At 53.4% G+C, this 24,042-nt stretch overlaps 1 protein-coding gene across 5 annotated transcripts in view; it reads right to left on the reverse strand.

The window, feature by feature from the left end:
* The window catches only part of OSBP2 (oxysterol binding protein 2), a 98,271-nt gene that overhangs the window by 66,225 nt on the left and 8,004 nt on the right, over positions 1-24,042 (reverse strand). For 3 of the 5 annotated variants that reach the window (XM_069030623.1, XM_069030622.1, XM_069030621.1), the window contains one exon: positions 1,905-2,113. In XM_069030623.1, the coding sequence (XP_068886724.1) occupies positions 1,905-2,113 (209 nt within the window). Of the gene's footprint in view, positions 1-1,904; positions 2,114-21,630; positions 21,661-24,042 lie in introns of all 5 variants that reach the window. The other 2 variants (XM_069030619.1, XM_069030618.1) reach the window with 1 other exon arrangement.

The following is a 24,042-nucleotide window of genomic DNA, read 5'->3' on the forward strand; positions in this document are numbered from 1 at the left end:
GCCAAACAGCCAAACCTTACACACAGCCACCCTTTACTATAATTTAAAGATCTCTAATTAGGACAAACCATCAGCCAGGTGAACATCAAGGCATAAAATAATTCACTGATGTGCTCAGCATATACCTCCACAGCACAAGGATTCAGCACCCATTTACAGGGTCTTATCCTCTCTGATCAGATCAGGAAAGCCTGGAAAAGCAGGAGTGTGGCATGGATCTTCTCTCCCATCAGCTCCGTGGCCTGGATCAGAGCTGAGTCAGCAGAGCCACGGCAGCAGCACTGCCCTCACCCCGGAGCCAGGGCCGGGAGCTCGGCACAGCCGCAGCCTCAGGACAGCCAGGCTCTGCATTTGCTGTTTTTATGGGAAGACACAAACCCAAAGAGCTGTGCTGACTCGGGAGGCAGCGTGGCTGACAGCCCTCCACAGCTGCTCCACACTGAGCCAGTGCTGCCACAGCCCCACGGCCCCAAAGGGAAGGTAAAGCCACACACCCCCTCTCCAGGAGATCCTTCCCCACACACTCCCTCTCCAGGAGATCCTTCCCCACACACCCCCTCTCCAGGAGATCCTTTCCCACACCCCCTCTCCAGGAGATCCTTCCCCACACACCCTCCTCTCCAGGAGATCCTTCCCCACACACCCCTCTCCAGGAGATCCTTCCCCACACACCCACCCAGCTGACAGCCCCCACAGCCAGCTCACTGCAGCCAGGACCAGCACAGTGTCCCACCCTGCCTGGCTAAATAAGCATGCCCAGAAACTTCCACCTTCTCCTGGGTCAGCTGGGCTCCCTGTCAGTATGTGCATATTCCAGAGCGGGAATTTTAAGGAACAGAGAGTTCACAGCACTTAGAATTACAGTGGTTTGGGTTGGATGGGACTTTGAAGTATCATCTAGTTCAATCCCCTCCAAGCCCCACTCAACCTGGCCTTGGGCACTGCCAGGGATCCAGGGGCAGCCACAGCTGCTCTGGGCACCCTGTGCCAGGGCCTGCCCACCCTCCCAGGGAACAATTCCTTCCCAATATCCCATCCATCCCTGCCCTCTGGCAGTGGGAAGCCATTCCCTGTGTCCTGTCCCTCCAGGCCCTTGTCCCAAGTCCCTCTCCAGCTCTCTTGAAGCTCCTTCAGGCACTGGAAGGGGCTTTAAGGTCTCCCTGGAGCCTTCTCTTTTCCATTTCTGAGGTTTGTTTACTGCAGCTTGAAGCTGTCCTTGCTTGTGGAAGAAAACCCAATGTTAATCCCAGAAGAGTTATAAACATTGAAATACAGAATCACAGAATCACTGAAATATTTCTAAAGCATTCTGTTTGTCAAGCCTCTCACTGACCCATTACAGAGCAGGAACAACGTCACTCTGGGGAGGAGCTGTGGAGCAGGCACAGGGCTCTGACAGCTTTACAAAGTGTAGCTGTCCCAAAGCTACTCCAACAAACACCACAACAAAGGGGCAGAAGGAGCAACACACACAGAGAGAAACAGCTCAGCTAAATATCTGTGTCATTTGTCCACCAAACCTCCCCAAGCTATGGAACACCACCCATGTGGTGCCCAGGCCTCTGAGCACGGCGTTTGCAGCATTCCCAGCACGAAGTCTTCAGGAGAAAGACACATCATCCTGCCCTCCAGAAGCAGCACCATCAGCCCATTGTTACTGGCTCTCCACAATTTACAGCCATTCCCACAGCTTTAAAGACTTGCTCAGAGCTGCCCAGGCAGCTGAGATGACAACGGGTGCAGCAGGGCTGTGTCCAACCCTTTGTATCCCTGGGAGACCATCAGCAACTTCCAGCTATGCATGAAACCATATCTGGGTGGGTTCTGCACCATTTAACAGGCACAGAGGAGTGGCTGACCAGGAGGAACTGGGAGGCTCTGGCTGCACATCAGGTGCCCCGTACCTGACTGGTTGTTCCGCATGCGGATGGCCTTGGCCTTGGCCAGCTCCAGGGCCGTGACCCAGCGCTGCCTCTCCACCTCCGAGTTGGCCTTCAGGTGGTAGGTCCTGCCCCCGTTGGACAGCACGATGTTGCACGAGTCCTCGGTGTCAATGTGGGCTGTGGACAGGTTGATGGTGCCCCGGCACGTGTGGGCCATCTCTGCCTGTGTCCTGCACGGGAACAGAGGGACAAGCAAGTGTCAGTGCCCCTGTACCAGACCTCAAAACACCTCCCAGGTACCCTCCTGCACAGCACAGACCTGTGGAGACATCCTGAGCTGGCAGTACTCGCACCCAAGTCACTAAAGCTGAACAAGGTCCTCAAACGGAGAAACAAGGCCAGGCTGAGGTGTTTAGATGGAGCTTGTTCCCTTGGAGGAGCAACACCCCATCATTCCTTACACATTCACATCCCACTGTGTCCACTGCTTCTGGCTGCTCTAAAAGCAAAGTTACCAACTACACACCACTGGCTCTCTCATCTCATTTCCAATGCTGCTTTTCTCCCTTCTCCCAGCTGCCCCACCTCCAGAATCCAGCATTTTGTGGCTCTTTTATACCCTCTCCCTTCCATCATGTTTTTTGTCTAAGTGTGCTTAGACCTCCCATGTCCCAGCCCTGGGGTGGCAGCAGGAGCAGGGCAGGGCCCGTCCCCTGTGCTGGCACTGCTGGGGCACCTCCAGTGCTGGGGCAGCTCTGGGATCCTCCTGACAAGAGAGACCTGGAGGGGCTGGAGCGTGTCCAGGGAAGGGAACGGAGCTGGGAAGGGGCTGGAGCCCCAGGAGCGGCTGAGGGAGCTGGGAAAGGGGCTCAGCCTGGAGCAAAGGAGGCTCAGGGGGGACCTTGTGGCTCTGCACAAGTCCCTGACAGGAGGGGGCAGCCGGGGGGGTCGGGCTCTGCTGGCAGGGAACAGGGACAGGAGGAGAGGGAACGGCCTCAGGCTGGGCTGGGGAGGGGCAGGTTGGATATTGGGAACATTTCTTCATGGAAAGGCTGGTCAAGCATTGGAACAGACTGCCCAGGGCAGTGCTGGAGTTCCCATCCTGGAAGTGTTCAAAAAAATGTGTTGATGTGGCACTTGGGGACAGGGGTCAGTGGTGGCCTTGGCAGTGCTGGGTTAATGGTTGACCTCAGTGATCTCAGAGGGCTTTTCCAACCTCCATGACTCAAATTCCTTAAGAACATCACAGCACAGGAGTCTGTTGGTGTGTTGAGAGAGGTTTTACAGGCACAGCCTAGAGCTGCTCTCAGAAAGTGTTGGTGATCAAGTTCGTTATGGGATGGAGATATGGTCCCCCCCAGGGAAGAATGGGCAGCAATCCAGGGATACCCACTGCCAACCTGATTCCTGAGGTTGCTTGTTACACAGAAGGAAGCCACTCTGCCTGACCATGAACTCAAATCCCCAAAGCCCCCAAACATCTCAAGGACATCTCTCACCTGCTCAACCCTGACACTGCTTTGTGGGACAGATTTATCCCAGAGCCACATCCAAGCTCAACATGTGGACATGAAATCCTCTTGGTGCCTCCTAAAGACTTACAGTTCATGTCTCTCAGCACCACAGGGTAAGTTCAGACCCAGTGCACAGCGTGGTTACACTTTTTGCGGGGGGGTGAGTTGGTCTCAAAGGAATCAAGTCCCAGTTTTCATTCCCAAGTCATCCTTTCATACTGTGTTCCCAGGAGGGATCCCTTCCCATCTCGACAGAGCTGCTAAAATCATCCTCTCTTCTCCACACAGCAAAGGTCTCCAAGGTGACTGCACTAAATCAACTGCAGACGTTCAAACAGCCTCACTCTCCCACCCAAGGCGACTGGGATGCTGCTCTCCGAGCTCCCTTCCCATGCCAATCTGCATGGGAAATCAATTCCTATCAATCAGCACCCACATACAAGGCAGGCACCTGACCCAGCCTGGAGCCAAGAGCAATCTCCCCTGTCCACATACAGGCAAAGAAGCAGAGGTGCCCTTCAGAGCCCTCCTGGCCAGCTGCACCTGCTTATTCACCGCTCGCACTGGGCTCTTGCATAACGTGATCCCGACAGATTTCCTGGTTCTCCCCTTCCCACAGTAATGGACAGCACCTGGCTGAGAGAGGTTAAACGTGGACATGGAGCACACAGAGGTGGAGGCAGCTGAGCCTCCGGGATTTTTTAGCTCTGCGAGGGAGCAAAAACTGCCGGGATTCGCCCTCAGAAAGCCAGAATTAGAGCTGTGCATGGGAGGCTGGGGGGGAATGACAGCCTTGGAGAGAGTCCTGGCCAGGACACACCAGAGAGAAAAAATATCCCAAAATACCACAGGGAGGACTAAAGCACCCACCCAGCCAGCCAGGGGACAGCAAACATCATATCAACATCAATATATCCCTTCTCCCAGCAGCAAGATCCCCAAAGCACCAGGACATGCTCCATGGAAGCCTGGAGTGATCAGCCCAAGGCAACACTGTCCAGCCCGGGCACCCAGCTCCAGACAGAGCAGGCCAGGAATCATGGACAGATGTCATGGATTCTCCCCAAAATCAGCCTTGTGGCAAGACCAGTGTTGTTATGGGTGTGCTAAGATCATCAGAGAGGAGATTCCTTACTCTAAAAACATGGATATCCTTTACCACGATGCCAGCAAGACTCTATTTCAGCTGTTGAACCTCTTCTGGATGCACAGGTCCCAATTCCCACATGGATTTTGTCCAAGCCAGCAGATGTTGCTGCTCTGAATATACATTTTCCTTTTTTATTTCAACACAGTCATAGAAATTTCAGACTGGTGAAAATTCTGGCATCACCATCACCCACCCTACCTACCAGCCCAGCACAGCTCTTGTATCCCAGCCCATCACAATGACAGATTTTGCAAAAATCTTCAAAGATTTTCTTTTTAAAATATTATTTATAGCATTTCTCCCTTTTTTTAAAACTGAAAAAGCTGCTTCAGCTCCTTAACACCACAAGTCTAAACACAGAGAGCTTGACAAGACAATTTACAGTATCAGTTCCTTAAAAGGGCTTCAGTCTAAAACTCCTGGAGTCTGAATTTCAGTGACTTGGATTCTGCAGCCTGACAGAGCAGCTACACGCTGCAGTGCCATAAAAGAGCAGCAAATTATAAGTTAAAGACCTGCTTCCCAGTTCTGAAGGGACACTTGAGCTCCAGGAGGCTGCTCAGCATGCCAAGGCCGTGCAGGAGAAAGATGCTCCCGATTTTTAACAACTGTACCAAATCTCCCTGGATATAAACAACAAATCTCCCTGTAAGGGCTCACAGGACAGGTTTATCTACAGAGCAAAGAGAAGAAGGTGTAAAAAGGAAATAATAAAATGGTTTTTGTCTGCCAGCTCCACAGCTGTGGTTTTGGTGATATCCCACCAGCCAGAGATTGAGCTCTGGATGCTGGGAAGATGCTGCTTATACAGAATTTGTAATTATAACCGTGTGGCTCTGCTGCAAGTTAATACAGGACGCAGCAAGGAATGAACAACCCCAGCTCACACGCTGCTCCCAACACTTAACAAGCACAAGGGATGACCACGGAATTTCTCTTCAAGTTTCCTTTCCACCAGCAAGGCTCCACACCATTCTGGGTAGTCTTGTCCCTCCTAAACCCCAACTTCTTGTCTGACAGCTCCAACAGGATCAGGCAGAGGAACCCAGCAGGGAACCGAGGCTGTCCCTGCATCCCAGGCACAGCAGAATTCCAGCCTCAGCAGCCATAGGAGGTCAGGGAGCTCCCAGCAGCCCTGGGACCAGAGCATTCCTGCAATCCTGGCAGCTCAACAGCCGTCCCCGTTCAGCAGGGCGGGTGTGACACCTGGAGGGACCTTGTGGCCTTCTGTCCCAGCTTCCCAAGGGTGCCAGCAACACTCGGGGTGGTGAGGGACAGGTCTCCAAACTGGATTATCCACCTAAAACCCAGCAGGGAGCTACACAGACACTGAGCTGAGGCTTCCCTTCGAAGCTGGCAAGGCCAGTTTCCAGTATCACCCCTGTTCTAAGGCACCTCCACAGGGAAATCCAAATACAGTTTGAGTTACATCCCGAAATACACTCACGCTCTCGTCCTACAGATTTCCCTGATTATCTCAAAACCATTGCTCTGCTATCAGCCTCAGAAACCAGCACACCTGATTCTACATCACAGAACTATGGAATGGGTTGGGTTGGAAGGAACCTCAAAGCCCACCCCAGTGCCACCCCCTGCCATGGGCAGGGACACCTTCCACTGTCCCAGGCTGCTCCAAGCCCCAGTGTCCAGCCTGGCCTTGGACACTGCCAGGGATCCAGGGGCAGCCACAGCTTCTCTGGGCCTCCCCACCCTCACAGTATCTTCCCAATATCCCATCTATCCCTGCCCTCTGGCACTGGGAAGCCATTCCCTGTGTCCTGTCCCTCCATGCCTTGTCCCAAGTCCCTCTCCAGCTCTCCTGGAGCCCCTTTAGGCCCTGCAAGGGGCTCTGAGCTCTCCCTGGAGCCTTCTCCTCTCCAGGTGAACACCCCCAGCTCTCCCAGCCTGTCCATATGCTGAATTCCCATCCTGTCACTGGTTCCTGGTGTAAATGTAGGTCACTGCAGAGCTCACACTCAGCCAGCTCCCCAGGACAGACTCAGAGAAGCACAAGGTGAGCAGGAGAGACTCCTAAAGACTCAGGAGGTTTTGTCTTCCTTACCCCAGTGTCTCCTTCAACCTGGGCTTTCACTCTCTGCTGTTACATCACAAGTGAAATCTGGGCACTGAGGGGTTCAGAGGCTGCATCTGAGCCCCCCAGTGTCCAACCACACACTCCAGGGACTTCACCCCAGCGTTATCCAGGAGCCAGCACGGCTCAGAAGGATCCAGAATGGCTCATGACCAGCCTCTGACTCAGCCTTCCCTTGGGAAAGCAGCACCGAGTGCTCCTACAGGGACCTGCTGGGAGCTCTGGAACAGGCAGGAGGCACCAGCAGCCACACCAGACCATTTGCAGGGCACCACTCAGCTCCCTGGGCACTGTTTACCCAGCGAATATTTCCCAATTTAAACAGCATTTCCAGAAAAATCTCCTGCTGTTGCTGCACAACCTCAGAGTTTTTTCCTTCCCTTACATAGTTATTTGTTTTCCGAGGAAGTTTTGCTGTCCAAGTTTGGGGGTTGAGTGTAGATCCAGCAACAGCCTCCCCTGTACAATCAGACAGGTTCCTGTGGGTCCCACAATTCAGCTGGATGGCCAACACAGCACAGGGGCAGAGCCAACAGGGATGCTCCCAGCTCCTCCTCCCTCAGGAAGGATTCAAGGAGAAAATAAGAAATCTGACGAGTTTGAGAAGGGGAAGTCACAAACTGTCAGGGAAGAGAGTGAAATTGTTTGGAGTGGGCTTTGAGTGTCTGGTTGTGAGGTACAGAGACCTCACAGCAGCACTGTCACTACACATGTGGGATGAAGCTGGACACCAACCCCAGGTTCATCCCTGGAGCTGGCAAATGGACACATCGAGGGACTTCCCCAGTGAGCTCCTCCACCACGCTGTACTGGGAGCTCAGAAACACTTTTTGGCTGTCAGATCTCAACAGAATTACAAATCCAAGCTCCTGCACTGCTGCAGATCACACCCAAAACCCAATCCAACATAGCCAGGAGCCAACACACTTCCCCAAGGCACAAACCCAACAGCTTCATAAAGCACACAGAGAGGGGCTTTGGACCAGGGCCCAGAGGGACAAGGGGGAATGGCTTCCCATGGAGAGGAGCAGGATTAGATGGGATATTGGAAAGAAATCCTCTCTTGTGAGGGTGGGCAGGCCCTGGCACAGGGTGCCCAGAGAAGCTGTGGCTGCCCCTGGATCCCTGGCAGTGTCCAAGGCCAGGTTGGACATTGGGGCTTGGAGCAGCCTGGGACAGTGGGAGGTGTCCCTGCCCATGGCAGGGGTGGGACTGGAGGAGCTTTAAGGTCCCTTCCAACCCAAACCATTCCATGGTTCTGTGACACCCTCACTGCTTCTTACGCCACTGACCTCCCCAGACTCAGAGATTAAGACCTGTTTTTTCTACTGTTTCTTTTATGGATTAAGTAGAAACCAGTTTATAAACTTCATTTCTTCATCATACTGGAAAATATTGTAACATATTGGCTCTGCAGCCATAGAGGAATATTTATACCCGTGGCCTAACTGGGAAATGCCCTTTGGAGCCAGGTGCAAGGACTGCTGCAGGCAGAGGGAAGGAGAGAAATCAAGGACAGGGAACAAACCAGGCAGAACTGGACAATTCAGTAGCTGGGGACAGTATTCTATTTCCTTCCTGAGAGTGGGAGGCAGCACACAAGAGATGCCACAGCCCCGAGTCCCTGCTGTGCCTGAGCAGCACAGCTCGCTCTTCCCACAGGATGCAGGACAAGGCCCAAGGATTTCCATGCAGAATCCAGAGTCTACCAAGGCTATCTGGGTTGGGTTGAGCTCTCCCATCCTTCACAGCATTCCCACAGGGCTCAGGGACAGGATCTGCATTCCCCATTGCTCGCTGGCAACAAAAGGCTGTTGTGCCACCACCCCCTCCCGGCATCACCCGCGCAGCACAACAGCTCCCTCATGGCTCAGCTCCTGCTTCCAGAGCATCCATGCCCACATCTGGTGCTTGAATTCCCTGTCACCCCCACCCCACACTCAATCCTTGAACTATTAGATACAACGAGCCCACCTGCACAAGTGCTGCAAGGCACATTTCCCAATAAACTGAGATTTCCCATGTCCTTTGTTCAGTTATTGAGGGTTTAAAGCCAGTGAAATCTCTGCATCCCTTTAAGGCGTGAGAAATCCCAAAAAGCACTTGAATTTGAGCTCACATGCCTGAAGTCAGGGCACAGAACACTGAAACCAACCCTCTTGGGGCTATTACTCTCCCCGGGTTCAAGGAAAAAGCGGGTTTATGACAACTCAATCCCAGAACTCAAATATCCAAGGGGAAGCAGGCACGTGGCTCCAGAGATGTTTTCCCAGTGAGTTCAGCACATCACAGCTGGTTCAGCAGGACTCTCACAAACCACAAGCTCCATGTGACAAACAGCTCAGATAATCCCTTTCCTTCCTCTTTTTGCCTTCCCCAAAACCCAAGGAAGTACAAACCGACCCCAAACAAGCACATGGCAAGTGTTAGGCTGAGATTGCTGTAAAAACACACGATTTAGTTCCATTTAAAGGCCAACTAATCTGCAACTGACTGCAGTCAGGATGGGCACGGATTGGGAATGATCAGGGTTAAGGGAAAGCCTGCAATCCTGGCTGCAATCCAGGCTGCAATCCTCACCAGCCAGAGGGATGCAATCCAGGCTGCAATCCTGGCTGCAACCCTCACCAGTCAGAGGGATGAATCCAGGCTGAAATCCCTGTCAAGCAGGGGGATGCAATCCTGGCTGCAATCCAGGCTGCAACCCTCACCAGCCAGAGGGATGAATCCAGGCTGAAATCCCTGTCAACCAGAGGGATGCAATCCTGGCTGCAATCCTCACCTGCCTGAGGGATGTCTGCAGCTCGGGTACTCACCAGCTCCACAGATCACGGGAATATTCCCCCACCACCTATCCAGCAGCTTCCCAAGCTGGGACAAACCCCTGCCCACGCTACGACCCAACACCAAAGAGCCTCAGCAACACCACCCAAGCATGGATTTAAGGAAGACTTGGCCATACAGCTCTTCTGTAAGCAAGCAGTAAGCACAGCGATCTGCAATTCCCACTCCTTTCTCCAGTGCTTTTCCACTCTGATTTGGCTGCAATACCCACCCCAGTGAAGGGACAAGGGAAAACCTGGAAGATGCCTTCTGCTCCAGATCATTTACAAACAGCCCTTGTCTCTCTGTGCTTCAGAGAGGGAAAAAGCCTCCAGAGGAGCTCAGGGCAGCAAATTTGTCAGACAAACTCCCTCAGAGCCACAGTGTAGGGCCTGGCACTGCCTGCCAGGAAGGTTCCATGCAACATCCCAGGAGCACGTCTTGCCAATGCCAGCGCTTCCTGGTCAGAAGCATCTCCGATGGGAGAGAGCTCCATCAGAACACTTCCTGCTGGTGAAGTGCATGGGTGTAAGATGTGCTCAGGGCAGGAAAACCAACACTGCCAAGCTGAAGGGGCTCTGAAAACAACACCCAGGCTACCCCTCACCTCTTTTCCTAAATAAAATCGCGGTAGAGCTGCTGGGTGGCTGAGGAACAGAGCAAGCTCCTCCCAATTACAACATATGTGAGCTGGGTGTCAAGTACAGAGGCTCATTCCCTAAAAAATCTGTGTAAAACCTGCACAAATGCACACAGACCTCAAAAAGCTTTCCCTGCCAAAATCAGAATCACAGCAAAAGGCACAGTTCCCTTCCCCTCATTCCTCAGTGTTGTTTCTGCAGTGCTCCCACTGACAAGACTCCCACCCCAAACACAAGGATACCCTAAAATCAGCCCATCCTGCTGCACACCTCCAGGATTGGCTTTTATACCACATTTCTGCCTCTCTCGTGTGCATGGTGCAAGTCTTCTGCCAGGAAACCTCAGCAGTGGCCAAGAGATAAACTAAGCCATAGTGCAGATATCAGCAGATACGGTTGGCAAAGAGACTTTGTGTTGGGATTTTTATGGAGAGAAAAAAAAAAACCCAACTAATTGTAGCAGGTTCAGTTCGTAAACTGGGCAGAAACACCAATTAAGTGTAGTGGTTTGGTTCAAAATACCCATTACTTACTTACTTTCCTTCTGTGAGATAAGAATTAGGAGGAAGCAAAGCAGGCACAAAACTTAAAGACTATAAAGAAGTTTATTAACAGACCTAAAAGAAAGGAAAAAAAGTCAGACCAAACCTTCAGAACACTTTTCCTCCCTCCACCTTTCTCCCTTCTCCCACTGACAACATAAAAAGACAACCCTTGAGATTTTCAGTCAGGTTACCACCTCTATAATAACCTTGTTCAGTTCACTTAGGGAGAGGAGTCTCTCTTGCTCATGCTATGGAGACATCTCCCCAGGAAGTTCTCTCGTGGCTTCAGTATCACAGCGAGATGGCCGCCCGGGCTGGTTCTCTGCTCGCACGTGAGAGTCCCTTCCCCCGACTTACAGCTTTCCCACAACTGCTTTCCAGGGTCCAATCTTGAGCTACTGGGGTACCAGTGTAAGGTTGAGCTGCTCAGAAGCAAAGGTCCTCTTCACCCATCTCTGGAAGCATTTCATCTCTACGAACAGAGATCTTCTTCTCTGGGAGCAAAAAGGGTCCTCATCACTTCTATCTCTAGGAACAGAGGTCTTCTCCTTCCCTGGGAGCAAGGGTCTTCATCACTTTCACCTCTCTGTTCAAGCTTATCATCAAATCACAGCTACTTCAACATTTGCTTGTTTCAGCACAGATACTTTTGCTCACAATTGCAGTTTGAACGCTCCACCCTCCATGCTTTCATGAAATTACAACGGGTACTCTGATGTATCACAGTCCATCACCACCAGAGCTTTACAACAGAATTTCAGCTTTTAAGATGGAAGCATCTCCTCTTTCTCCTCTCTCGGGGTTTCAGCTCTTCCTTCTTCACTGACTGTGGTGTCTTTATGGTGTTCTCTTCACGTTCTTCACCTTCCCTTCTCCTCTGACTCAGGAGAGGATTGATGTCTACAGGCCTCATCTGTTCTGGAGAATCTTACAGCAGCACTAAGAGAGTTCATCTCACCCAGGCCTTGCAGCTGGAACTTGCCTTCTGCTGTTGGTCACCTAATTCCTGCTGGGTGGTGGCTGGAGCTTGTTTCGGTGTAGCATTTTATTTCAGCAGCCGCACTGGGAGGGCCTGGCCGAGCCACGGGGCTGCCTGCATGGAGCAGGGCTGTGGGGGCTGTGGGAGCTGCCTGCATGGAGCAGGGCTGTGGGAGCTGCCTGCATGGAGCAGGGCTGTGGGGGCTGTGGGAGCTGCCTGCATGGAGCAGGGCTGTGGGGGCTGCCTGCACGGAGCAGGGCTGTGGGGGCTGTGGGAGCTGCCTGCATGGAGCAGGGCTGTGGGGGCTGCCTGCATGGAGCAGGGCTGTGGGGGCTGTGGGGGCTGCCTGCATGGAGCAGGGCTGTGGGAGCTGCCTGCATGGAGCAGGGCTGTGGGGGCTGTGGGGGCTGCCTGCATGGAGCAGGGCTGTGGGGGCTGTAGGGGCTGCCTGCACGGAGCAGGGCTGTGGGAGCTGCCTGCACGGAGCAGGGCTGTGGGAGCTGCCTGCACGGAGCAGGGCTGTGGGGGCTGCCTGCACGGAGCAGGGCTGTGGGGGCTGCCTGCACGGAGCAGGGCTGTGGGGGCTGGCTCGCACGGAGCAGGGCTGTGGGAGCTGCCTGCACGGAGCAGGGCTGTGGGGGCTGGCTCGCATGGAGCAGGGCTGTGGGGGCTGTGGGGGCTGGCTCGCACGGAGCAGGGCTGTGGGGGCTGTGGGGGCTGCCTGCACGGAGCAGGGCTGTGGGGGCTGTGGGGGCTGCCTGCATGGAGCAGGGCTGTGGGGGCTGTAGGGGCTGCCTGCACGGAGCAGGGCTGTGGGGGCTGCCTGCATGGAGCAGGGCTGTGGGAGCTGCCTGCATGGAACAGGGCTGTGGGGGCTGGCTCGCACGGAGCAGGGCTGTGGGGGCTGTCTGCATGGAGCAGGGCTGTGGGAGCTGCCTGCACCGAGCAGGGCTGTGGGGGCTGTGGGGGCTGCCTGCACGGAGCAGGGCTGTGGGGGCTGTGGGGGCTGCCTGCACGGAGCAGGGCTGTGGGGGCTGGCTCGCACGGAGCAGGGCTGTGGGAGCTGCCTGCACGGAGCAGGGCTGTGGGGGCTGGCTCGCACGGAGCAGGGCTGTGGGAGCTGCCTGCACGGAGCAGGGCTGTGGGGGCTGTGGGGGCTGGCTCGCACGGAGCAGGGCTGTGGGGGCTGTGGGGTGGCTGTCTCCCGGCCGGCCCGGCCCGCACTGAGGGGCTGTGCCGGGTGTCCAGCGAGCAGAAGCAGCTGAGATCTCAGCCAAGCCGCACCGCAGGCCCCCAGTTACCTGTCCAAAAGCCAGAAGCAAGAGAGCTTTCCCGGGCTCTGCTCGTTCTTAAATGTGGATCACAGAGCCGTGTCAAGCTTCTTAAGTGGCTTTAAAAAGTTGCCAATATTCAAACTAGCCATTGGTTCTGTCAGGTCTAGAGGAAGCTGTAAGTACCTCTTTGCAAAGAATCACTTCCGTGGCTGATGGAGCCCTCTTTAACTAAAAACCTAAACTATGCTAAACCATGACACTAATGTTAAAAAAATTACCAGCAAGCACTCCCACTCCTCCCACCACGTCATGCTATCTCCTCTGCACCTCTGGAGAGGCCGGGGTGGCCCTGGCTGATAAGGATATCGGCCCTGCAAACATGGGCATCCCAAACAGCTCCAGGAGGCGCTGCTTTGGGGCTTCACCTGTTCCACCATCCCTCAGCTCTGCAGGGCACAGGTGTGAGCTGGTGTGACACAGAACGACCCCGGCCTCGCTCCCACCCTGCAGCTCCCCAAAAAGGGCTTTCACTCCTCCCCTTCCTGAAAGAGCAGAATTAAAGGAGCTCGGCGTGGGGAAAGTGTCTCAGTACGTGACCAGAAGGAAATGCTCTGAGAGCGTGTCCTTGGTGGCAGCTGACCCAGCACAGGGACACTGGTGTCCCTCATAGCCCAGAAACCAAACCACCAGCTCAGCAGCTTCGGCAGAGCCACTGCTGAGCTGGGTCCTGGGCACGGATCTGGGAATGGCTGTGGGAGATGGATCCTGGCATGGAGCTGGGAATGGCTGTGGGAGCTGGGTCCTGGGCATGGAGATGGGAATGGCTGTGGGAGCTGGGTCCTGGGAACGGAGCTGGGAATGGCTGTGGGAGCTGGGTCCTGGGCATGGAGCTGGGAATGGCTGTGGGAGCTGGGTCCTGGGCATGGAGATGGGAATGGCTGTGGGAGCTGGGTCCTGGGCACGGATCTGGGAATGGCTGTGGGAGCTGGGTCCTGGGCACGGATCTGGGAATGGCTGTGGGAAATGGATCCTGGGCACGGAGCTGGGAATGGCTGTGGGAGATGGATCCTGGGCATGGAGCTGGGAATGGCTGTGGGAGATGGATCCTGGGCATGGAGCTGGGAATGGCTGTGGGAGATGGATCCTGGCATGGAGCTGGGAATGGCTGTGGGAGATGGATCCTGGCATGGAGCTGGGAATGGCTGGGGGAGCTGGGTCCTGGGCATGGAGCTGGGAATGGCTGTGGGAGATGGATCCTGGCATGGAGCTGGGAATGGCTGGGGGAGCTGGGTCCTGGGCATGGAGCTGGGAATGGCTGTGGGAGATGGATCCTGGGCATGGAGCTGGGAATGGCTGTGGGAGATGGATCCTGGGCACGGATCTGGGAATGGCTGTGGGAGCTGGATCCTGGGCACGGATCTGGGAATGGCTGTGGGAGCTGGATCCTGGGCATGGAGCTGGGAATGGCTGTGGGAGCTGGGTCCTGGGCATGGAGCTGGGAATGGCTGTGGGAGATGGATCCTGGGCATGGAGCTGGGAATGGCTGTGGGAGATGGATCCAGGGCATGGAGCTGGGAATGGCTGTGGGAGCTGGGTCCTGGGCATGGAGCTGGGAATGGCTGTGGGAGATGGATCCTGGGCATGGAGCTGGGAATGGCTGTGGGAGATGGATCCTGGGCAGGGAGCTGGGAATGGCTGTGGGAGCTGGATCCTGGCATGGAGCTGGGAATGGCTGTGGGAGATGGATCCTGGCATGGAGCTGGGAATGGCTGTGGGAGCTGGGTCCTGGGCATGGAGCTGGGAATGGCTGTGGGAGCTGGATCCTGGCATGGAGCTGGGAATGGCTGTGGGAGATGGATCCTGGGCACGGAGCTGGGAATGGCTGTGGGAGATGGATCCTGGCATGGAGCTGGGAATGGCTGTGGGAGATGGATCCTGGGCAGGGAGCTGGGAATGGCTGTGGGAGATGGATCCTGGGCACGGATCTGGGAATGGCTGTGGGGAGATGGATCCTGGGCACGGATCTGGGAATGGCTGTGGGAGATGGACCCTGGCATGGAGCTGGGAATGGCTGTGGGAGATGGATCCTGGGCACGGATCTGGGAATGGCTGTGGGAGCTGGGTCCTGGGAACGGAGCTGGGAATGGCTGTGGGGAGCCGGGCTCTGCACATGGAGCTGGGAATGGCTGTGGGAGATGGGTCCTGGGCATGGAGCTGGGAATGGCTGTGGGAGATGGATCCTGGCATGGAGCTGGGAATGGCTGTGGGAGATGGATCCTGGGCACGGAGCTGGGAATGGCTGTGGGAGATGGATCCTGGGCATGGAGCTGGGAATGGCTGTGGGAGATGGATCCTGGCATGGAGCTGGGAATGGCTGTGGGGAGCTGGGTCCTGGGCATGGAGATGGGAATGGCTGTGGGGAGCCGGGCTCTGCACATGGAGCTGGGAATGGCTGTGGGAGCTGGGTCCTGGGCATGGAGCTGGGAATGGCTGTGGGAGATGGATCCTAGGCATGGAGCTGGGAATGGCTGTGGGAGATGGATCCGGGGCATGGAGCTGGGAATGGCTGTGGGAGCTGGGTCCTGGGCATGGAGCTGGGAATGGCTGTGGGAGATGGATCCTGGCATGGAGCTGGGAATGGCTGTGGGAGATGGATCCTGGCATGGAGCTGGGAATGGCTGTGGGAGATGGATCCTGGGCAGGGAGCTGGGAATGGCTGTGGGGAGATGGATCCTGGGCACGGATCTGGGAATGGCTGTGGGAGATGGATCCTGGCATGGAGCTGGGAATGGCTGTGGGGAGCCGGGCTCTGCTCATGGAGCTTCCAAAAACACCAGAGGAAGCCCCCCAGTCACCCCAGTTTGTTGTTTTCTTTACCTTCCAAACTAAAATGCCAAAGATCCAGACATGGAAAATCCCACCAAGGCTTTGGGGCAAAAACCCACCAAGACTTTCAGCTGCTGTTGAGTTTATCACAACAGTGATATCACATCAGTCATGGAAGGTCTGGTCCAGATCCCATCACCTCCACAGCCATCAGGATAACCCAGGACCTGGGCCAGGCCTAACTCACGTGCTCGCTGGCTCATTTTTAAGCAAGAATGAACAAGGCGTGACCACACACAAGGTTCACTTGACAAATGCTGTTTACTGCACAAGAAATAAATGCACTGCAGCAGATGAGAGCCTCAAGCAGTCATTTTTCTCATTACAGCCTCTGCTTTCAAGTTTTTACTGGTCCTTCAGCCCTTGGGAATTGTGTTAAATGATCAGCATAAAGATCAGCCACAGTCAACTCGTGTTTACCTTTTCTCACCACCACATAAGGACATAATAGCACACAGGGCACAGAGAGTCAACATTAAAACCCAATTCTTATTCCTAAACCACCAATTCCCATCTCATTTACAATATTCAGACTGGTTAAAAATTCCTGGTTTTCCAGACTGCAGACTTTAGGGATGCATTTGCTTCAAGCACAAGACTTATCCCATCTTTCCGAGACTGAGGGTGGGTAGAACAGCTCACTTCCAAGAATTTTTCCATGCTGCAAGCATCTCTCTCTTCTGCAAGTTACTGTCAATGTTAATGTTTTCAGTAGCCAATAAATTTCCCTCAGAGACAGCACATAAATTACAGCCTGTGACCTCAAACATCACTCTAAAGTCATCGCGCTCCTGACTTCTTGCCAGCTTTCAAACAATGCTCAATTATAGCCCAGGATCTCTGTGTGGATGAGGCATTTCTCAGGGATAGATATCTAGATGCAGAAACTCTTTCTGGATGAAGTATTCCCTAAGGATAGATATCCGGATGCAAAGCCCACATGGTTGCATAAATATATTTTTTCCTCTATTTTAAGGCACGAGAAGAAAGATAAAACTTCATCTTTAACATCTGAACTGTTGCTTCTCAGCCCTTGACTGTGAAATCCTCAGTTCAACAACCACTTTCCTACAGGTTTGCATGGAGGCAGGTTTCAGGTGTGTGTCCAGTGCAGATGTGGACAGAGGTTCCTCCAGTTCCATCTTTTCCCTGAACAGGACACGCAGCTGCCTCTGCTCAAGGCAAACACCCAACGCCAGCCAAGAGCAGCAGCTTCTGCAGCCTCCTGTGACCACCCAGAACGTTATTCCGTGACAAATCCATGCTCAGCTCTACAATCAGCATATCCTGCTTCTGGGAGCAGTCACCCCCCGGGGCAGTGGTCAGTGGAGGCAGCTGCCTGCTTCCAGAACAGATTCCAGTGGGCAGGAAATCACTACTGGAGAGCAGAAGGAGGGAGCATGAACTTGAGTATTGCATACAGGGTACCTCCCTGACCTCCACTACCCAGGAAACGATCAGATGGTCCTAGCAGGACACGCTCCTGAGGAGTGTGGAGGTCAGCAATCCTGGGAAGAGCAGGTTTTCCATAAGAACTGAGGAAATGGAGGGAAATGCAAGCAGCATAGCAAGTTGGGTCCAAGGGGCAGTGTGGCACAGTGCAAGACCTTTCCCATCCCTTACAACACCACCCATAAAATAAAAAATGTTGGCAGCTGGCATTCCAGCTGCTGGAGATGCCAAGAGCTTTATTTAAAACAGAATTCAAGAGTTAACCACTTACTGGGCCATGACTGGGACTGAGGGAGCTCTTGGATCAAATCTTGCAGGTGCCCAAGTGATCTTGGCCAACACCTTGGGAACAGGTCTGGCACATCCCAGCTGCTTCACTGCAAGACCCAGTGTCCTTCTGCATTGAGCCTCAGTGCCAGCACAAGGGGGAATGGCTTCCAACTGCCAGAGGGCAGGGATAAGTGGGATATTGGGAAGGAATTGTTCCCTGGCAGGGTGGGGAGGCCCTGGCACAGGGTGCCCAGAGCAGCCGTGGCTGCCCCTGGATCCCTGGCAGTGCCCAAGGCCAGGCTGGACATTGGGGCTTGGAGCAGCCTGGGACAGTGGAAGGTGTCCCTGCCCATGGCATGGTTGGACAAGATGCTATTTCAATTCCCTTCCAATTGAAACCATTCCATAAATCTGTAATCCAAGACATGCTCTGGGATCAGGGTTCAGGGCCGCACATTTTCTGCAAAAACCCTACGGATATTGACTGTGGGTTACCAGGAACAGCCAAGAGGGAAGGGAAAGTCATTGACCTTCACAAGGGACGGCTCTCACGCATAGACAAGGATGAGTTGCAGCTTTCAGCCAATTTCCCAAGGCTCAGACCAGACTCTCAGTGTTATTTCAGTGCATTGTGTTGCAAGACAACTTGCATGGTGCAATAAATGCTCAGAGGTTTTAATGCAGAAATATTTGAGTTGTTTCAGCACAATCTGAGTCCTGCCCTTCACTCCCACCCCCTTCATGCTCCCCTAGCTGCAGCCAAGCCTGGCCATCATCTCCCTGCACAGGACACCTTCACAGCTCCCAGGAACACGCAGCTGCCATCCCACCCCTTTCCTCCACGCAGGAAAGGTTCACATCCACAAAGCAGCATCAGCACTTTATCCAAAGTCACTCCTTCCCATTCCAGCAGCCACTCTGGGAAGTCAAAGGGCTTCCAAAGCAGCCTGCTGGATGCACAAAGGCAAATAAGCAATCAACAGAATCATGGAATGGTTTGGGTGGGAAGGGACCTTAAAGCCCATCCAGTGCCACCCCTGCCATGGGCAGGGACACATCCCACTGTCCCAGGCTGCTCCAAGCCCCAATGTCCAGCCTGGCCTTGGACACTGCCAGGGATCCAGGGGCAGCCACAGCTGCTCTGGGCACCCTGTGCCAGGGCCTGCCCACCCTCACAGGGAACAATTCCCTTTTAATATCCAATCTAAATCTACTCTTTTCCAGCTTTAAGCCATTCCCTCATGTCCTGTCACTCCAGGCCCTTGTCTGCACTCCCTCTCCAGCTCTCCTGGAGCCCCTTTAGCTGTTGTTTTTTTCATGAGAAAATCCCCAATTTTACACGTTGCTTGGCCAGACAACTCCACAACCCCCTCAGCTGCTCAGGCTCCTGAGAAGCAGCGGCATTGTGCCAGGAGCTCCCAAAATCCCACTGCAACCCAGGCCCTTCACAGAGGACATTAAAACCCTCTGTCCCCAAGAGCTCGTGTCCAGCAGTTCCCAGTTCCCATCACAGGGACAGTGCTGGGAATGGTTTATTTTTAGCCCTCAGCAGCTTTCATTTCCATAGGAGCCGCATCCAACACTTCCTTCCACAGAACACCTCTTCCCCTGCCTCTCCAACAACTGCAAAACCAGACAGTTGGGATAGAATGGAGGGTTCTGGCTGCTCATCAGGACAAATCCCACCCGAGGAAGGAAGCAGAGAGGTACCACACACAGGCTGGGTGCTTTGCCAGTACAGGAAAACAGGGAAACCAGGAGAAGCAGAGAGATTTGCCACACATCCCAGCAGGATCCATGCAGTGATCCACGCTCCCAGTGAGGTGTGAGACAACAAACAAACACCAGAAGTGCAGCCAGCACCACAAGGAATCCAGCTCTCCGGAGCTTTTCCAAAGCTTTTCATCTTCTCCAGCCAACAGCAGGGAGATGAATGTTGCTCTCCAGTTTTAAACTCTCATGTGGTGAAGAGCACCTGTTTATACAAATATTTAAACAGATAAAAGGCCAAGTTTGGCCTAGAAGCCACTCTCTGCATCCACGTGCTCCTTGAATGACTCCAAGAAGTGACTCATGGCCCCTCTCTCCTGCAGAAGGACCCTCAGCCCTGGGGGTCTCACCCTGGCAGGTTCAGCAGCTGGAAGGATTCCACCAGAGGAGCCCAAAGCACGCAAGGGAGGACACGGGAAGTGTCCCAAGAGAGAAGGAAGAGCTCAGCTGGTTTCCAGAGCCCGATTTCATGAAGGGGACAAATAAAGCTGTGACCATCCTCCTCCTTTCTTCCCAAGATCCACCAAACTGCTTGAAAACTCATTTTTCTTACCTTCTCTACCTATTTTTATTTCTTTAATCTTCTGCAGGAAGAAAAGCATGTTTAAACCTTCATTTTTGTACCTATTATCAGAGATTTTTAAAAATGCTGTAAGAGGAGACAGAAGCCAGGCTGTAGGGAATTCTCCCATATGAACATATTCCAGGAGCTGGACTTCAGTGATCCTTGTGGGTCCCTCCCAACTCAGGACATTCCAGGATTCCATGATATTAAGGAGCACAGAGCAGCAAAAAGCAGCACGATGCCCTTTTCCCAAGTGAGGGAGCGGGATCACATCGCATCCAGGCTCACTTAAGCTAAGCTGTTCCGACTCCAACACTTGCACATGGGAGCAGATTCTTTTTATAGAGACCTGGCACGGCACAAATGCTTCTCATGAGGTTGTGTTTAAGGGATAAAGGTGCAGCAGCAGGATGTGTCCCCACAAACTGCCACCACAGGACTGCACTGATCCCACCCAGGGATTTTAAGCACCTCTGCTGGGTTTACATCAAACCAGCAGTTCCATAAATAAACCGATTTGTAAATTAAGACAAGACTACACCTAATGGTATAATGGTCTATTATATGGTATAATGGCAATGGTATATTTTGAATTTGGAAATTAAAATTGCACCTTATGCTGCCAGTGGTGTTTATGTACATGCTCCATGGGACAAAGAGCTCACTATATTTAACTTATTTCCTTTACAAAGCCAGTGGAAAACAACATAAATATTTGAAGGATGATGTCTAGAATGTCAAACAAAACTCTAATTCCCTCTGTACCCTCTGTGCCTCACTTCAGGGCAATGCCAGACTTAATACTGGTGTTTTAGCTACTTTACAAATTATTCCTTCCTTAAACTACAGAAATTGTAAATCTTCATGGAAACACTTTGGACCAAGTTGCCAACATTAAAACCTCACTACATTAAGGCTGAAAGAATTAGGATTGTTCAGCTTGGAGAGGAGAAGGCTCCAGGGAGACCTCAGAGCCCCATGGATCTCCAGACCCCTGTCCCAGTGCCTAAAGGGGCTCCAGGAGAGCTGGAGAGGGACTGGGGACAAGGCATGGAGGGACAGGACACAGGGAATGGCTTCCCACTGCCAGAGGGCAGGGCTGGATGGGATATTGGGAAGGAATTGTTCCCTGGCAGGGTGGGCAGGCCCTGGCACAGGGTGCCCAGAGCAGCTGGGGCTGCCCCTGGATCCCTGGCAGTGTCCAAGGCCAGGCTGGACATTGGGGCTTGGAGCAGCCTGGGACAGTGGGAGGTGTCCCTGCCCATGGCAGGGGTGGCACTGGATGGGCTTTAAGGTCCCTTCCCACCCAGGCCATTCCATGATTCCATGATTATGTTCCCCCCCAGCCTGACCCTGTGACACCCCCAGGCTCAGCACAGCAGCCTTGTGACAGAGGGAAGCTCCTCACCACGATCCCACTGCTTCCTACAAATGCATCACTGCCTCCCCACAGCATCCACAGGGATTCCTCCCTAAATCTCTCCGTCTCCACTGCTGGCAGAACGTGACTCTCACAACCATTAAGCCTGTTCAGGTGTTGTGCACTTGGAAATCAATTGTACAAATCCTGATGGGATCAATCCCGTTCTCATGGCATGTGCTTTGTGCTTAAATTAACCTGCAACATTCCAAAAACGGGGAATATCAGCTATGGGCAGACAGGTTTCATTTCTGCACTGCAAAGGCACCTTAGGGCTGCAGTTGTGCAGCAGAACTCAATCCAATCCAGTAATTACAGACCTTATTCGTGCTGGGATACAGAGCTGCAGCCTCTGAAGGTACTTACAAGTGATAATTCCAGGCTGGATGTCTGCAGCTGTAAGGAGGGAAAAATGGGCTTGTTACAGAGCAACAAAGCACAAATTTCTAGACCTCTACAAGTCAACTTTCAAATTTAAATTTCCATGGAGCTTGCATCCATAGGTTTTTCCACTTTGAAGCAGAAGCCTTTACTGCTTTCCTTGTGGTGAAAAGGAAGGGGACAGAGAGGGAGAGGCAGATGCCTCACCCAGTGCATACTCAGTGTTGACCCACAAAAAAGAAATGCAGGTTCCTGGGAAAACAGTTCCAGGGCAGCACCCAGCTGGGACATCCCAGAGCCTGCACAGGCAAAAAAACAGGAAAATTCCTGTCCATCAGCTCCTAAGCCAATCCCACTGCTAAAAGGATCAGAAACACCACTGGGTCTTTGCCTCCCCAAGTATTCCAGCAAAACACTGTACTTACGATGAGCTTTAACAGATAAAAGCCTGATAGAGGAGTAAAGCACAGCTTAATCCAATGAATTTGGCTTGCCAGTCCTCAGGCTGTCCCAGTGTCAGGCAGTACCTCCCTCAATTCAGAGTGCCATGGAAATGGAGGATGGTCTGTGAAACAGCCTGAAGGGTTCAGACACAGGAATCACCAGGGCTCCCCTGGCACTGACAGGACAAGCCATTGCCAGGACATGGCTTTTCCTCACCCCCATCAGCATCCAGAGAGCTGAAGGCAAACTTACTAAAAGTGTCAGAAATCAAACAAACAAAGAATGGTCCACGAAATGTGTCTGGAAGGCACCACAGGAGGCCTCAGGTCCAGTCTCCTGCTCTGAGAATCCGCATCCAGATCAGGTTGCTCAGGACCCTGCCTGTCCACAGCTGGAATAGTCATGAGATCCCTGCACCTCTCCAGAGCCCTATCCCAGCATTCAGTCCTCACTCCCAAGCCAGCACATTTCCTGTCTGTGCAGGATTTCCCATGTGCTCTATGATATTAAGGACCTGGGTTATCCTGTCTCCTCCTCTGTTCCAGCCTCATCCTGGGGGGCCCCAAACCAGACCCACAGCCCAGACAGGGCACCCCAGCGCTGAGCACAGGGGACAGTCCCTTCCCTTAACACTTCTGCTAATGCAGCCAAAGCCACCACTGACCTCTGGTGACTCCTGGTCACCTCCTTGTCCCCAAGGGCTCTTCTGCAAAGCTGCTTCCAGCAGCAACCCCAGGGCAGGGCTGGTGTTTGCCTCTGCTGAACATCACAGAGTGCCCATCACTGTGTTGCTCCAGCCTGTCATGGTCCCTCTGAAATCCAGAGCTGTGACCTCTCTGCTCCACTTGGCATCACCCACAGCCCGGCTGTGAGGGTGCTCACCCATTAATAACCACATTACACAGCAAATACTGTGACTAATGAACTGTGATCTTATCACAGCTACCAAAAACCAATCAAATTATATGTACTCCTAATCAATTCCTGAGAGGATACAGCTAACGGGAGCACCACCACCACCACCCCAAAGCTTCCAAAGGGGGTCCTGCACGTTGTGTACAATTCCAAGTGGGAGCTGATAGTGCACCATGTGTGCCAAATGTAAATTATGCAGTTTTAAGATGATTGTCACCTTTGTACCATCACAAAACAGCTTTTAGTTTGAGCACTCTCTTCCTCCTGCTTATAAAAACTCCATCCCAGCAGAGATGCAAAGCCAGGGAGCCCATAGCAGCCTCTCCCCAGCACAGACCACAGAGACCCAGCTGACAAGGAACGGAAAACTCTCCTGGGATAAAATAAAGCCATGGAATAGTTCCACCTGACCACACACTATAAACCTGCAGTGCCTTTTGCTCCACAAGCCCTGCTGGGAAACATCACAGTGGCAACTTGGGAATAACAAACAGCGGATAAGCAGCATCCAGCATCAGTCACAGGAACGTGCATGCTTGGAAACAGCAACAATGGAAGGTCTCAGTCTTCCAAGAACAAAGGATGGGGCTGCTGGAGAACACATCCCTGACACCAAGCATCACCCAAGCACTCCCAGACAGAGCCCTCCAAAAAGGGCTTCAAACCAAAGGCTGAAACTTAACACAGAATCACAGAATCTCCTGAGCAGGAAGAGACCCACAGGGATCATCCAGCCCAGCTCCTGGCCCTGCCCAGGACACCCCAACAACCCCACCCTGGGCATCCCTGGCAGCGCTGCCCAAACGCTCCTGGAGCTCTGGCAGCCTCGGGGCCGTGCCCATTCCCTGGGGAGCCCGGGCAGTGCCCAGCAGCCTCTGGGGGAAGAACCTTTTCCTGAGATCCAACCTAAACCTCCCCTGACACAACTTCATTGACTCCTCACGAGCTGTGGGTACAGCTGCTGCCCCCACCTGCTGCACAGCATCTCCCCATCTTGAAGACAAAAATCTGCTTCTTTAATCTTGTGGTCTCCACTCG

Source organism: Aphelocoma coerulescens, chromosome 15 (assembly GCF_041296385.1).
Source record: "Aphelocoma coerulescens isolate FSJ_1873_10779 chromosome 15, UR_Acoe_1.0, whole genome shotgun sequence".
In the NCBI taxonomy this organism is placed as follows: Eukaryota; Metazoa; Chordata; class Aves; order Passeriformes; family Corvidae; genus Aphelocoma; species Aphelocoma coerulescens.